Source organism: Budorcas taxicolor, chromosome 11 (assembly GCF_023091745.1).
Source record: "Budorcas taxicolor isolate Tak-1 chromosome 11, Takin1.1, whole genome shotgun sequence".
Lineage (NCBI taxonomy): Eukaryota > Metazoa > Chordata > Mammalia > Artiodactyla > Bovidae > Budorcas > Budorcas taxicolor.
The window spans coordinates 54,354,464-54,369,122 of NC_068920.1; the positions used below are offsets into that span (position 1 = coordinate 54,354,464).

The window sequence follows — 14,659 nt, forward strand, 5'->3', positions numbered from 1 at the left end:
GCAGCATGTTTTATTTCTTAAGTGTCCATTACAAAAAGGTCTCAGGCTGTTTTAAAAGTGGAAGCCTCAGGCTGTCCTCAGGTAAACGACCGTGAGAAACAGTGCAATTAAAGCAATGTCAGATCAGTAATGCCTGTCTAGTCCATTCAGGTTGCTATAACAAAATACTACAGACAGGGAAGCTGATGAACAACAGAAATTTGTTTCTCACAGTTCTGGAGGCTGGAAGTCAAAGATCAAGGTGCCAACACAGTCATGGTCTCATGAGGACCATCTTCCTAGCCCGTAGCAACTTGGCAGCTTCCTGCAAGGTGGCAGGAGCAAGGCTCTCTGGACTTCCCTCTCTAGGACACTGATCTCATTCATGAGAATTGTGTCCCATGATTTATGTAACCTCCAAATGCTGTATCTATTAATACCATCTCCTCTTGGGTTTCAGAATTCAACCTATGAACTTGGGGGATCACAAATATTCAGACCGTCACAATGCCTCTCATTAAAACTCAGACAAAAACAATGTCAAGTGGCAAACACAAGGGGATGATTACCTTTCCAGGGGATGAGAAATTCCTGCATTATGGTGAGGAGTCATTTTGTAAACATTGTTTCAGTGGAAGTGTTAGAGGAACTGTAACTGAAGCAACCCACATTTTAAGTACACTGGAGTTTGGAGCACCTGTTAAGAAAGATGAGGTACTCTGGTTTGATCCTAGTGGAACTTGAATTCCCCGTATGTTTTCATGGGCTTTGTTTATGCCTTTTATCCTTTTCCCTGTTCTCAAAGACATAACATTGCCTGAATGATGCAAATTAATGAAGTAGAAACAGGACGCTCAAGTGTCTAGAAACTCTGGAGTTAGACTTGGGAGGTTTGTGTACAAACAGTTTAGTATTCTAGTTGAAGGAGAAAATAAAAGCACCTTTTTCCCTGAATGTGCAGAGGATGTATCATTTCTTAGTATTTGGCTCTTGGGCTTTCTTAGAAGCATAATATCCGAGATCAGTACACTCAGAAGAAAATAATTGAATTTGGACCTAATTAGGAAAGTTCACAGCTCAGGAAAGATTGGTGAGGAAGCAGTGACAGGAAGCTGACTTGAATCAGGGATGCTTTCAGAAACCACGAGGAGAAACCAGAGCTTTATTCTGGACAGTTACTGTTAAGGAGGTTGTTGGAAAAAACATATCTACTTTTTTTGCAGGTAAACAGCCCCAAGTTGACCACCATGATAGTCTTCATTTTCTTCGGTAAGTGAATCATTCTTCTGGTTTATCTGAATTCATAACATCAATTCTTTGTGAATCAAATGGTGTCTCCAGTCACTTAAATATCAAGCTAACAAAGGTTTATAATATAAATTATTAATTACAAATTTGTACTGTAACATAGCTTATTACTTTTATAAAAATGTATGCCTACTTTTACTCATTTATAACTCTATAGAAAATGCACAATGTGAGAACTGCATTTTACCACTCAGATTTTTTCATATATATATATATATATGTATATATATATATATATATATATACTAATCCATTTACTTCAGGTAATTGATTAGGGTTTATAAAATTTACATATATATTAGAGCCTTTTAGAAATGAAACCTTCTGGTATTTATTTACAAGTTATAAGATGACAAATTTCATGTTATTCATTTTTCTTTTAATTTAAATTGAAAAAAAATCCATTCAGTTTCCCTTGTTTTAGATGTTAATATTTAATAAATAGGAGACAGTTCATAGAGTAATGCAACAACCTCAAATGCTTCACATTTCAGTTAATTTTCATAACCCAGAGATAAAAGTGTGAGCTTCTCTCTGTAAAAATAATGTATGCTTAAAGTAGAATCTATGTTAGAGCTGCTTGGTATACATGTGATTGGAGAACCTATTATATATTCCTCAGCATGCAGTAGAATCTACAAACTGAATTCAGAAATAAGGATAATTATAATTGTAGATGAATATTAATACTTCACTAATTAAAACAAAGCCAGTACATTTTCTGGTAACTCTCTGCCAACAGGTATTGATCAATAAAGGCATACTTGTGGGCAAGAAAACAAAGAAGATTATTTCAAATTGTGTTGAACATGAAAAAGAGTCTAAATAGATTTAGTCAAAATTAAGGCAAGAAAGAAAGGAGTCTTTTATATATTTACATATTTTCAGGTTTGGAGGATTAAATACTATTCAAAATTTTGCTCCTTGTATTGATTTCCAACAATGTTTCCTATACCTATTATTTATAATAAGGAAAAATCTCGGAGTCTTTAATTTTTGAAGCTCAGGCAGCAATATAATGAGATATACAAAATATATTACAATCTCATTATGGCCCCCATTGAAACAACAGTGACAGGTTCCTGTTTTCAACTTTCACTTCTAAATTAACCTTGTCAGTAGATTACAAGAAGGAGGGAAATCTTATCTAACACTTAGGGTCAAAATTATGCTATTTGATAGGTTTAACCAATATTTCCCATAATGCATTCTTTGGAATATTTATTCAACCCCATTTAAATAAATCTTGTGATGCCAGAAAGTTCTGCAGCCAAAGAAATGTGCTGCTGCTGCTGCTGTCAAGTCGCTTCAGTCATGTCCAACTCTGTGCGACCCCATAGACAGGCTCCCTGTCCCGGGGATTCTCCAGGCAAGAACACTGGAGTGGGATGCCATTTCCTTCTCCAAAGGAAATGTGAGACATAGTGAATTCTTGAAACAAAGTACTAAATATCCTAGTGAGTTTTACATGTCTTTAAGAGGGTGAAAAAAAGGTGCACTATGCTCCATCTGTTTATTTTTAAATAGGACCTGTTTTTCACTTGGCATTTCAAGAGGATCCTTGAAAACTCCTGTCTTAAATATGTAGCCACAAATCCTAGTCAGGAATGGATAAGATTTTGGAAAGTTATCATTTATTTGATTCTTCTGGGCCAAACCCTTGAAGTGGTTTTCCTACTTGATTCAGTATTTCCTCTGAATGGAACATGTGAAAAGTCATGTAAAACAATCAAATTGTTATTCAACCTAGAATTTTAAATATGAAAGAAAATAAAACACATTTGGGAAAGATAATATGTAGAATTCATTAATGATCTTTGCACTGACATACCAGTGAGATTTTGATAATTTACTCAGGAGACCACCACCTGTAAGTTTCTTGAGAGAAGTAGTCCCAAGATATAATGATCAGTGGCAAATAAAGCTGTAGCTTCTTACATATTGAGTTTCTGACATAAAATCCTTACTTCAGTATCTTTGGCAAGCTGGAAAGAAACAAGCAACATTGGCACAGAATGGAAGTGGCTCTTTTTCTCTTTCTTCGGGCTTTCTTTTTTCTTTTTTAATTTTTTAACTAATTTATTTTAACTGGAGGCTAATTACTTTACATTGTAGTGGTTTTTGCCATACATTGACATGAGTCAGCCATGTGTGTACATGTGCTGCCCATCTTCAGGCTTTCTAACCTAGAACAGAAACTTGGCTAGTGAGGTTATCCATGAACACACAAAAACAGAAAGCTGATATGTCAATTTCCACTCCAGCCCTCCCCAAGAAAAATATGACCAAGCCACACTCGTGAGCCTAATCTCTAAACACAGTAACTCAGTCAGTAGTTCATATGATCCAAACAGTTGCCATGCATTCTCCTTAGAAGAGGTTTGGAAAAGGTAAGATTAAAAAGGAAAAAAAAAGGATGTTATGGCTTTACTTGAAGCCTATAACTCTATGTTGTGACAGGTCATTCATAATTACCATCATCTTTTAAAAAATCAGATAATTTGACTCTGATTAAGACATAGCTTTTAGGTCTCTTGATTACAGCTAATATACTGTCTTTAAAACTCAATTGTAATTTCCATGTTTTTCTATGGATTGAGTGAGCAAGTGTCAGTTTGTATGCTTGCAGAATCAGTTTGAATAATTGGTACAATACATTAAATTAACATTGCTACTTTCTTGATACTTAAAAAAACGCTGAAACCTTTTCTCTTCTACCCAAAATAACTTGCAAATATCTGGAAGGTGTTGTTTTTATTGAATGCTATCAGTTATTTATATATAACTCATCCATAAGCAACTATTTAAGTTGGTTAAATCAGCATGCATTTATTGAATATATGTAATGCATCATTGCACTAATGATGGGCATACCATTGTGAATTATTCCTAATGCCTACTGAGTAAAATCTTAGAACCCAACGATAAAGACAAACACGTGAATACACACTTTCATTACAGAGCAGTAAATTCCATGGTTGGGAAGGTCCCAAGATGGTAGTGAAACAGGCAAGGGATGTTAAATTCAATTTGAATGCAGGAAAGGGGTATTGAATTTAGGAACAGTTTCCATAAAATTAGTAGTTATTGTGTTGAGTCCTAAAGGACCAAAAAGTCTTAGTCCAGAATAAAAAGAAAACAGATAGATAGTGGATAAAACGAAAAGTAGATAAATAATTGTGTAGTATTATCCTAATACTATTATGACAGAACATTTTTTAAAAAAAAACTTCTTTTCTTATGGCAAGTTTTATCAACTTGTATAATGAGTGTGGTAATACCATTAAAACCCAATAATTTTTTGGCATATTCAATAAGAGAAATCCGAAGTGAAAAATGAAACTATATTCTTCCATGGCTCACTTTATCTCTCCAGCCACTTGCAGTGTCTGGTAGTGACTATACAGTAAATACTCGGACGTACAAGGCAGCGTGGAGCATTTGAGGAACTGTAAATGCTCAAGGACATCTAGGTTGCACATGATGAACAATATGGGAGTCACGCTGTGAGGAACCATTCAAAGGATGAGGCAGAGAAATGACTGGACGGGAATGGCGCATAAGGTGGAGTAAGGGGTGTAAAGAATTTACCAGAATCAGATGAAGGCAGACTGACTATCTGATGAGTTGGTCAATTTGCAAGATGAGAATCAATGATCGATGCAAGAGTGGATGTGGGAGAGTGAAACTGAGGCTAGAAAAGGAACCTATCGTGAACCCAAGCTTCCTAGTATGAGCACCATTGTGGATGGTGGAATTGCTGATGAGACAGGTGGTCCAAGAGATGAGAAGGACAATATCGATGATAATATTATATGGAAGTGTGTCTGGAACATTTAGGTGGAGAAAACAGCATCTGTAACTAAAATATTGGAAAATAACAAGATTGCATTAGATATCTGAGAATCATCAATCTTGAGATTTTAGTTAAAACCATAAGTACATGGAGTTGTTCACGAAGAGTATGTAAAATGAGAATGAGAAAAGTCTGAGGACAGAACCTAAGCTACAAATACATTTTAACAGAAAAGTAAGAGGATTCTGGGAATGCCATGAGCAGAAAATATCAAATGAATAAGTATCAAGAGAATTACAAGGGAGGGTCGCCAGAAGAAAAAAGTTTCAAGAACAAAGTGACGACAAAATTCCCAATGATAAAAGCAGGCAAGGTGAAGTCTTTAAACTATGAAATTCACGTTAGGGAGATTATTTGGTGGCATTTTTCAGAACAGTTTCAATGGAGCAATAGTCATAACAATAAATTGTTAATTGAGAAATAAATAGGCAGAAATAAAAAATGAGGGCAAATATATATGTTTTGTTTAAAAATCTTATATAAAAGAAACAAATCTATAGCTGGAGGGGAGGTTAAGGTTCATTCTAGGTTTTTTAATGACAATCACATTTCCATTTTCATAATTCTGGTCTTGATCATTAATAACTTAGGTCTGAAGTAAATAACTACCATGTTGTCATATTGCTGTTTCTGTTGTTCCCTTATTGTTGTTATTCAAGCTGTGGGGCTATGCTTGAACAAGTCCACTTCCCAAACCACAGACTGCACATATTTAAGAGAGCTCTGCCTAAGTGATGCTGATGGTTGTAAACATGCCTGGAGAATAATGGAAGATGCCTGCAGTGTCTCAGGTAAAACAAGTTGTTTAAAATGCACTCAAATACCTTCTATTTACTGACATAAAAAATAGTAATTGGTCATTTTTTTTTCACTGTCTTAGAAACTAAGTTTTTCTCTAAACGCCTTACTTAAACTTGGTATTCAAGTGATTCACCTTCAGTTACTTATTAGTGAATTTAGATACCTAAGAGTATTCTTTTAAAAAATTATCTATTTTTGGCTGTGCTGGGTCTTTATTGCTGCACACAGGTATTTTCTTGCTGTAGAGCTTGGGCTCTAGGCAAATGGGCTTCAGTGGTTGTGGCACACAGACTTAGTTGCTCATGGCATGTGGAATCTTCTCAGACCGGGAGTCTGTGTCCCCAGCATTGGCTAGCAAATTCTTAACCACTGGACCACCATTACTCAAGAACCTTAATGCGCTGACACTGCAGGCAACTTTATGCAAAGTTTCAGATTATTCTTTTACTTATTTTACAATGTATAATGTTACAATTATACACATGCCTCTCAAAAACATGGCAACATTTTTTCAAATAAAATATTTTTGTTTGTATGTTACTATGTCAGTGATAACATAGAAAGATGATGTTTGTGAAAATCAAACACATTATTTGCATGTATGTAACATGAGTTTTATATTCTTTCAACATGTATACTATCTTCCATTTCAACTGTGTCAAGAGCAAGTTCAAATATATTTTTATTTTTATTTTTAATTTGTCCTACATTCCAAACATGTGAAGGGAGGCCCAAGGGGTTAGAGAATATGAAGATTTAAAAGTCATTGTCATTTGTTTAAAAGAAAAAAAAAAATCCTGGCTATGTCAAGTAGCTGAATATATGTTGAATGAGAGCATTACTGTAAGACTCCATTCACTAAAAGTAGATAAAGTGATTATGTAGGAGATAATATCCCAATACTATTAGGACAGAACATTTCAAAAAAAGCTTTTTCTAACATGACAGGTTTTATCAACTTGTATGATGAGTGTGATAATACCATAAAAACCCAGTAAATTTTTGGCATATTCAATAAGAGAAATCCAAAGTGAAAAATAAAAACTATATTCTTTCATGGCTCACTTTATTTCTCCAGCCACTTCATAGAAGAATAAATTGTGTACTGCTTGGGACCCTTGTCTATCTGCCTGTGCTCCTTCGACCTTCCAAAGATGTAAGGTGAAGTGTGTTGGATTAAGAGGCAACAATCTATAGTTCTGACAATGTGAAAATTTACAATCTCCACTAACAGAGCTCCTGTCCAGCCACAAGATCTCAAGGAATTACATAGGATATAGATAAGGAATGAGATTTCTTCTCTTCCATGCACTTGAACAGGGTGCATGCAATTCTCAAATGCCAGAGAAAGTTATCGGTCTCTATTCAGTATTCTCATTCAGTCAGTTCAGTTGCTCAGTCGTGTCCGACTCTTTGTAACCCCATGAACTGCAGCACGCCAGGCTTCCCTGTGCATCGCCAACTCCCAGATCTTACTCAAACCCATGTCCATTGAGTCAGTGATGCCATCCAACCATCTCATCCTCTGTCATCCCCTTCTCCTCCTGCCTTCAATCTTTCCCAGCACCAGGGTCTTTTCAAATGAATCAGCTCTTCACATCAGGTAGGCAAAGTATTGGAGTTTCAGCTTCAACATTGTCTTTCCAATGAATATTCAGGACTGATTTCCTTTAGGATTGACCGGTTGGATCTCCTTGCAGTCCAAAGGACTCTCAAGAGTCTTCTCCAACACCCCAGTTTAAAAGCAACATTCTCATTACAGTTCAGGAAAAGAATTTCAAAGGCAAATTTTCTCTAATAACACAATAATTTTAAGATGATAATAAAGGACACTGAGAAAAAAAACCATTATTTGTTTTGATAATGAGGCTCCTTGGTACATTTTATAAGGCAACTTAAATTATTGCATTCAGTGTATCATAAATTATAACACATTTATTGAATTTAGTATACAAATAGCAAGTAATTCATAGTGAATGGGAAGACTTGCATACTTATACCATGCATGAAGCTGAAATAGAAATATTCTCAAATATACAAATCAAATGTACTCAAGAAGTTTTATTCAGGAATAATGAATAAAAGAAAATAGTTGGGTAGATGAATAAGGCTTTCTATATTAAAGCAGAGTATGAAATGTTGGTAATTACAAAACATGCAATAATATTTACTGAGTGCTTTCTAAGTGTCAGGACCATGTCTTTTTTTTAAATTTAATTTTATTATTATTATTTTATTTATTTATTTATTTTGCTTTACAATATTGTATTGGTTTTGCCATACATCAACATGAATCCGCCACGGGTGTACACGTGTTCCCCATCCTGAAACCCCCTCCCACCTCCCTACCTATACCATTCCTCTGAGTCATCCCAATGCACCAGCCCCAAGCATCCAGTATCATGCATCGAACCTAGACTGGTGATTCGTTTCTTATATGATACTATACATGTTTCAATGCCATTCTCCCAAATCATCCCACCCTCTCCCTCTCCCACAGAGTCCAAAAGACTGTTCTATACATCTGTGTCTCTTTTGCTGTCTCCCATACAGGGTTATCGTTACTCAGCCATTAAAAAGAATACATTTGAATCAGTTCTAATGAGGTGGATGAAACTGGAGCCAATTATACAGAGTGAAGTAAGCCAGAAAGAAAAACATCAATACAGTATACTAACACATATATATGGAATTTAGAAAGATGGTAACGATAACCCTGTATGGGAGATAGCAAAAGAGACACAGATGTATAAGACCTTGTCTTTTTATACGATAAACTTAAAGCCACTTGGATGTCTCTTACTATAATCTTGTAATGGTATATAAAATAAAATAGCAGATTAAGATCAAACAGCTAATAAAACTGCTAAACAGACAAAATAGCTAAAATTACAGAGTATTCTGGTTGCCTCATTTTAAAGGCAGCCTTATTTATTATTAAAGAGCACAAATTGGCATTCTAAGTGAGGAAAAAGTTCTTTCAAAATACAGAAAGTTTTATATCGAACATAGACTGGCACTTCATTTCTTACATGATAGTATACTTGTTTCAATGCCATTCTCCCAAATCATCCCACCCTCTTCCTCTCCCTCAGAGTCCAAAAGTCCATTCTATACATCTGTGTCTCTTTTGCTGTCTCGCATACAGGGTCATCATTACCATCTTTCTAAATTCCATATATATGTGCAGTATAAAGTAAAATAAAGTAAAAAAAAATATTAAAAAAAAGAGAACATAAAATACAGAAAGTTTTAGTCTATTTTAGAAAGAAAATACTGGGGGTGAAAACAGTAGGAATAGTTTTTTTTTTTTGCTTGAAAAGTCAATTATATGAACATGCTGTTCATTAACCCCAGACAATTTCACTCTAATAATGAATTACTAAAATCAAGATATTAAAAGCTTTGGGTAGGAGGTGCTACCCAAAGGTTTAACATAGTTTGGGTAGGAGGGCTCAAAACTTTTATCCAGATTAATCTCTAGAATGTTGTATGTTTGACTGTGAAATCCAGGCAACACCTGCCAGATGAAGAATTCATCCAGCTGTGACCTAAGTATCCAGTCCTTAGTGGAAAGCAATTTACAATTTAAAGATTGTCTCTGCTCTGATGACCTTTACTGCACTTTTAACAACTTGCTTGGGGAAAAATGCATCAACGAATCAGGTAATACATTGTTATATGAAATGCTTACAGTCACGCAAAAGAAAGTACAATGTCAAAAAGAAACACAGCTATGTAGTTTGACGAATTCTTTTGTTTTTTATCTGGTGATTTGATTAGTCCATGTAATTTAAGGTTTTTATTTCTATAAACACTAACCACAATTTCAAGCTTCATTCAATAATAATTTATTAGAATGATAGATTCACTCATTCAGTATCTTTATTTGTGAGGCTCACTATGGCTTTGTACAAGACTTAAATGATAAAAGATAAATAAGGTACCATTTTTCTTGGTAAAGGAAACAAGACCGCTTGAGAAAGATCAGAGTATAACCACTTACCTAGCATTATGCTTGCCTTTGCATAGGTGCATTTAATTATTTAATATGCATTTATTTACTGCAAACTCAACGTGTCTGCCTGATGGTGAAGTAAAGTGAAGTTGCTCAGTCGTGTCCGACTCTTTGCCTACCACGCTCCTCCATCCATGGGATTTTCCAGGCAAGAATACTGGAGTGGGTTGCCACTTCCTTCTGCAGGGAATCTTCCCGACTAAGGGATGGAACCTGGGTCTCCCGCATTATAGGCAGACACTTTACCATGTGAGCCAGCAGGGAAGTCCTGGTGTCAGATGGTGAAATATGTCATATGGTGAAGTAGTGGTATTCAAAATAGTCAGCTCATGTCTTGAGAGCATGTGCAGATTTTTCAAGGGATGCATGGGATCCAGTAACCCGAAAGTCATCAGCTTCTAGATCCTCAATGTCTCTATGTACACTCCCCCAGAAGCGGTTAGGAATGCACCTGCTGTCGTAGAATTCTCACCTTTTCTGTTTCAGAATCACCCTTCCCCCACTTTATAAGAGAGAGGTTTATCTCTCATCTATCCTAAATAGCCACATAGCCCAACTTCTCCAACTCTTCCTAGTAAACTTACTAGACAGTTTCCTGTTTCATCTTGCCTTTTCCAAAATTTCATATAAATGAAATTATATCACATGTAGGCATTTGAGCCAGTTTTCTTTTATTTAAAATTATCCCTTTGTGATTCACCAAAAAATTGTCCTCTTTTTTGAGTAGTATTCCACTGTGCGGTTATTACTTGAATTGATTATCCATTCACCACTGAAAGTCAGAGGCATTGTTTCCAGATTTGTAGAGATTATAAACCTGCTGTAAATTCTCACCCACAATATTTGTACAAATATGTTATTTCTCCTCAGTAAAAAATTATTGGGTCATATAATAAAGTGTATGTTTAACTTTATAAGAAACTTTCATACTATATTTCAAATTTGAAGTAACCATAAATGTATGAAAGTTCTGGTTGCCCCACATTCAGGCCAGGACTTGATTTCTGTGTTGTTCTTTTTTGGACATTTCAAAACATGTTTAATGGTATCACACTGGGATTTTAATTTACACTTAAATAATAATAATGTTGATTATATTTTCATGTGCTTATGTGCCAAAGAAATATATTATGTGGCTTCAAAATTATGTGGCTTAGGTTTTCTATCTAGGTGTATGATGCATTTTGAGTCAATTTTCATAAGTGATGCAAGTTAACACTCAGATATGTTCTATTGCCATATGAATATCTAATTGTTCCACCACATTTGTTGAAGATACTTTCAGTTTCAGTTCTCTCAGAAGATCACTGGGCTGTACACTAGTGGCTGTTCTCCTGGTTTTTCCAATCTGTCCCAGGGATGTATGTATTTCTATACTTTTGCCAATGCTCCACAGCAATTTATTGCAGTTTCATGAGATGTCTTGAAAGCAAGTTGTGTAATGCCTATCATTTCTTTTCTTTTAAATAACTGAATTTGAAAGATACCTGTTGGATTTCTGTTGAATTTTTAATTTTGTTTGCATTTTACTCTTTATTGTAGTTTCTGTCTCTCTAAGTTGTTCTTTTTTTTTTTTTAGTTTTTCTTTTTTTTTTTAACTTTATTTTACTTTACAATACTGTATAAGTTTTGCCATACATCAACATGAATCTGGCACGGGTGTACACGTGTTCCCAATCCTGAATCCCCTCCCACCTCCCTCCCCATACCATCTCTCTGGGTCATCCCAGTACACCAGCCCCAAGCATCCTGTATCCTGCATCCAACCTAGGCTGGCAATTCATTTCTTATATGATATTATAATATTCCTAAATTGTTCTTTAAACATCTTGAAGGAGTTAAGATGATGTCATTTTCTTGTTTAGGTACCAGAAATTCATGCCCTTTTCTCTCTTTTGTCTCTATCTCTATTTCCCTCTCTCTCTTTTTACTCTCAATTTCTCTCTCAGTTTTGCTCTACATTATTTTGTTGTTGTTGTTGCATTTGATTTGACTTGAAATTATTGATTTGACTCATCATTCTGGTTTCTTAAGATGAAATCTTATATCACTGATTTGACATTTCTTTTCTTAAATATCTCATTAAATAAATTTCCTTCCAAGTGGTGCTTTAGTTACATCCACTAATTTTAAATTAAATAAAAATGTGTTTTAACTTTTATTATGTTCAAAATAGTTTCTTATTTTACTGCTGACTTCATTTTTGATTCAAGAGTTGTTCATAATATCATTGTTTACTTTCCAAATATTTGAGTATTCCTTAGATATCTTTGTTATTCATCTCTAATTCCAGTAGCATTATAGAACATATTTTATATGATGTCAATTCTTAATTGAAATGATAATTGCTAAATATCACCTATACAATGTGATACACATGAGATGATACTTACTTGAGGTTACAGAGAAGAAATAATGGTTCCCTGGTGTCTGACAGTAAAGCTTCTACCTGCACTGCGGGGGACCTAGGTTCTATCCCTGGGTTGGGAAGATCCCATGGAAAAGGAAATGGCAATCCACTCCAGTATTTTTGCCTGGAAAATCCCTGGTAGGCTACAGTCCATGAGGTTGCCAAGAGTCAGACACGACTGAGCAACTTCATCTGAATTTGGTTTTTTTTTTTGAATGGTGTCTCAGAAGCCTTCAAAGAAGAAATGACAGACTTGGGCCTTTCAGGGTGAATTGGACTCCTTAGGCAGATGAAATAAAATGATATTCCAGATGGAGGAAATAGAATGAAGCAGGAGACATTGGGAAGAAACACATTCCTGATTAAGCTGGATTATAGAACAGAGGAGTCAGGAGATGATACTGAAAAGAAATCAGACTTTTGAGGAACTACTAATGCATTTTGAACAGAAGAATCTGGAATCAGTATTCTTCAGGACTCCATTGAGGCTGGTTTAGAAGATGGAATGGAGGCAGGGTAAGACGCAGGCCAAGGATAAGAGCCAACAGAATAATTTGGGAGAGATGTGACGTGTGCCTAAACTTCTGCACTGGTGCTGAGGACTCCATGGAGAAGAGATGCTTAAGAAATGCTTATGATTTATAATCAGTGGGAATTGGCTACCACCAGATATGAGGAGTGGGGAATGTTATTAAATGTGTGATACAAGTTGCTGGCTTGGCACAAGGGTATCACTCTATGTGGAGACAGGGCTGAAAGACAACAGTGGTGAATTATATTTGGAGAGTTTGCATGGGGGTGGCACACTTTGGCACATTTGTGTTAGGAATGTTAGTACTTTGCTTTGCATTTCACATGATGAATATATAGTTTAGAAAAAGCAATGATAGGGCATTTGGCTGGCATTTGGAAACATGCATCTTGCATTGAGTACATGTAAGATTTATGAGTCAGTGGTTTGTAAGAAGCAGATAAAAGCACGCAGGAGGATCAGACTGGCCAGAAAAAGATGTGAAGTGAGAATATAAGTATTTTTATAATATTTTCATGACCTGGTTGAAGAAATCATAAGGAAGATTTTAAAGACAGAAAAAAAAAAAAAAAACCACAGGAAGAATTTTCAAGCCAATGACAGAGAAAGACATAGAGAAAATAATCAACAGTAAATGCAGAGAAGTCAATAAGATAAAGACTAAAATGACATAGTTACCTAATGAATATGCCTTTTCTAGTTTTAGACTGAAGTAGGCTGAAGCAAAAGCATATAGAAATACTACAGTTATTTGTTGACTTTTGTTTCAAGACGATAGGACTAGTTCCTTTATATCTCAATAATAATTTCTATCAGACCAAGATGCAACAAAATGTAGATACCAAAATATAGCTACATACGAATTTAGAGCACTTGAAATCAGCCCCCATTTTAAAACCACTTTTTCCATATTTGATACTTAATAAATGCCACCCTGTGGTAATATTGATAAGGCAGGGGTACAGAAACCCTGCACAGAAGACCAGAATGATCTTACAACTGCACTTCATGATGGACCTGCTCCGACTGTGGTCTTTACACAGATCAGTAGCTGCTTGCTTATAATTCAGCTTAGATTGAAAAAGGAAGCGACAGTGGAAATCTTGTCATGTCAACTGCAGCATCTTCCACCAAGCCTTTCATCGTCACTCCATCAGGATATGATCTTTCTCTCTCTCCCCCTCATTTGCCTTCCCAAAATATTTCTCAACATATAACAGACATGTACTTTTCTGCTCTTTATTATGGATTGTAAGCTTATTGAGCAAATCAGTTCTTATATTTTTTCTTTTTTTTTCTTCATATGACAAATATTCAGCACAGTGCCTGACATCTAGTAACTGATCAATAAATATATAATTAATTTGTAAACACATTTTGAGCATCTAAATCATGTGTTCATTCATAAAATACTAATTATTCAGTTAATAGGTGTAGATACTAAGCACTGGAGGAGGGATATAAAGATCAATTAAGAGACTCCCTGCTCTTGGTTAGCTTAAGTAAAAGCAAATTAAAATATTAAATAAATATTAAAAAAATATTAAGTAAATAGCAAAGTAAAATTGACATTTAGCCTGATTATTTCATTTAGCCTAGATTAATGATTTCAAAATATATAATTACCAAGGTAATAGAACAAATTATGTGTGGATGGCATTAATTTATATATATCCTATCCATGCAAGTTTGCATATGCTGTCTAAAAGGGGTAGGAGAGATGGTTTGTGTTCCAGCAGAGAAATCTCACTTAAA

At 35.1% G+C, this 14,659-nt stretch overlaps 1 protein-coding gene across 1 annotated transcript in view; it reads left to right on the forward strand.

The window, feature by feature from the left end:
- The first annotated feature begins 1,226 nt into the window (after window positions 1-1,226).
- The window catches only part of GFRAL (GDNF family receptor alpha like), an 86,753-nt gene continuing 73,320 nt past the window's right edge, over window positions 1,227-14,659 (forward strand). Inside the window, exons 1-3 of the mRNA XM_052648215.1 lie at window positions 1,227-1,248; window positions 5,803-5,934; window positions 9,452-9,610. Coding sequence (XP_052504175.1) covers window positions 1,227-1,248; window positions 5,803-5,934; window positions 9,452-9,610 — 313 coding nt within the window. The remainder of the gene's footprint in view (window positions 1,249-5,802; window positions 5,935-9,451; window positions 9,611-14,659) is intronic.